This window comes from Amphimedon queenslandica, unplaced genomic scaffold (genome assembly GCF_000090795.2).
Source record: "Amphimedon queenslandica unplaced genomic scaffold, v1.1 AMPQUscaffold_8545_Cont19511, whole genome shotgun sequence".
Lineage (NCBI taxonomy): Eukaryota > Metazoa > Porifera > Demospongiae > Haplosclerida > Niphatidae > Amphimedon > Amphimedon queenslandica.
In genome coordinates, this window is record NW_003551178.1 from 740 (window position 1) to 2,624 (window position 1,885).

Consider the following 1,885-nt stretch of genomic DNA (forward strand, 5'->3'; position numbering starts at 1 on the left):
AGCCTATCACTGATTTTTTTCTTTATATAGTTCCATTTGGCTTAGTATTGCTGTGTGGCTGAGAGGAATGTTGTGGCGTTGAGATTACTATATAGAGTTAGGTATCTAAGAATGTTAACACATTGTGAGGATCATCTTGAAATGTCTATTGTGTATGTAAGTATTGCTTTATCAATGTTCTCTTGATTCATCATACACATGTACATGTATTGTTTAAAATTATTGTAAATTTTGTATCATAACTGTTATTATTTATTTTAATTACATTGACATTGGTTTACTACTGAGTAATGCTGGTCATTATGAAGAAAGTCAGGCATATCTGGAAACTGCTCTTAGATTACAAAACAAGTGAGCTAGTATATACAAATCAACAGAATTAAGGCTGGCTATGTTTGTTCTTGTATCTGTTCATTAGGTTTCATGGAAGTCAATCAATTACTATAGCGACAATGTTAGTAATGACAAGATACATGTACATGTACATCTTATCGTACCCTTTTCTCCTTGTTTTGCCTCCTCTTTCCCTTCCCCCCTCTCTCTTTCCCTCTCTCTCCATCCCTCTTTCTCTACCTCCCTCCCTCTCTTCTCTAGTCATCATCTTCTTGCCAACCCATTGACTCACATTGGAGCATTTGCTGAAGCTAAGCAAAATGAGAGAAAAGCATACAATATCTATAGGACTAAAGTATGCAGTAATATTAATACCAGGTCATCTAGGTTACTTAACTGTTTTGTCTCACATTTAGTTTGGCCCAGATCATGCACGTACTGTTCAGTCTTATAAAAACATGAGGTATATCACTGAAAAACAAGTCTCTTATGAGCAGACAGTAAGTGTAGTTGGCTAACTATTGCCAATGGTTAATTAAAGTTTTTTACCAAAATTATCTTGTTCATATGTTGTCTTCATAAATTATAAATAATTATTGTTTCGGGAAAGAAAAAAATTAATAGCAATCCCAAGTGTAACTACTGGCAAACACCCAAATTCACACATGATGCGAATATCTGTAGCCTGAGCTAATTATTGTAAACACTTGATCTTTGTATATAGTTATACATACTACTGTATCAGATATTACAGGTACCAATATTGCACACTCAAAAATTTATGTTAATGCCCTCACCATAGTATGAAATTAATGTGGTAGAAATTTAGGTTTCAAAATTTTGTGATTTAATTTTTACGTAGTAAAATTATTGAATATGGCATGTAATTTTATGTGTGATATAAATTAAAGGACAAAGCTGACTATGGCATGGTACAGCTTTCAGCTGTGCAATGCTTTTGCAGATACAAGTCAGCTTGATTTTATTGTATAATTGTTTTCCTTCCACTCAAGCCCTAAAATTGGGTTTGTTTTTACACTTTTAACACTTTTCTCTCCTCTCTCTTACTCTCATTACAGATGCAGTGATAGCCATTACAGTTGATGGTACATTAAAGGTATGCTTGATTGACACTATTATTGAGATAAAGGAGTTGACTGATCTATTTAGGTCTTCCAGTCCATTCTCATTGACTTCAGAGTCATTTGCAGACTTCTCACTAGCTCTTGTTGTTCACAGAGACTCGTGGTAGGTAATGATGATATATCGTGTAGCTACATGTAACATGTACGTCGTACATAGTAGATGCATGTAGTTTCGAATAGATAATTTGGGCAAATTGCTTTATAAAAATTAAGGTTCAGAAATTAATAATTTTTACAAATGTTTTACCTTGCTAACATCTTAAGTTAAGGTTTTGGTTTATAGGAATAATTTGTTAAAATTTTATTTGCCTAAATTTACTAGCTACCAGGCTTGGGGCAAAGTACATGTACTCTAAGAAGTATTTAAGTACAGTACAAGTACCTGTTAATATTTTAAAATGAGTACA

At 33.2% G+C, this 1,885-nt stretch overlaps 1 protein-coding gene across 1 annotated transcript; it reads left to right on the forward strand.

Annotated features, from left to right (window-relative positions):
* Window positions 1-384: 384 nt before the first annotated feature.
* LOC109591279 (clustered mitochondria protein homolog) lies at window positions 385-1,561 on the forward strand (the record flags this gene model as incomplete). Its single annotated transcript, XM_020007038.1, has 5 exons — window positions 385-454; window positions 595-688; window positions 750-833; window positions 1,413-1,450; window positions 1,504-1,561. Coding segments are annotated over 4 exons (257 nt in total), but the record flags the coding sequence as incomplete, so codon positions are not given.
* Window positions 1,562-1,885: the final 324 nt, after the last annotated feature.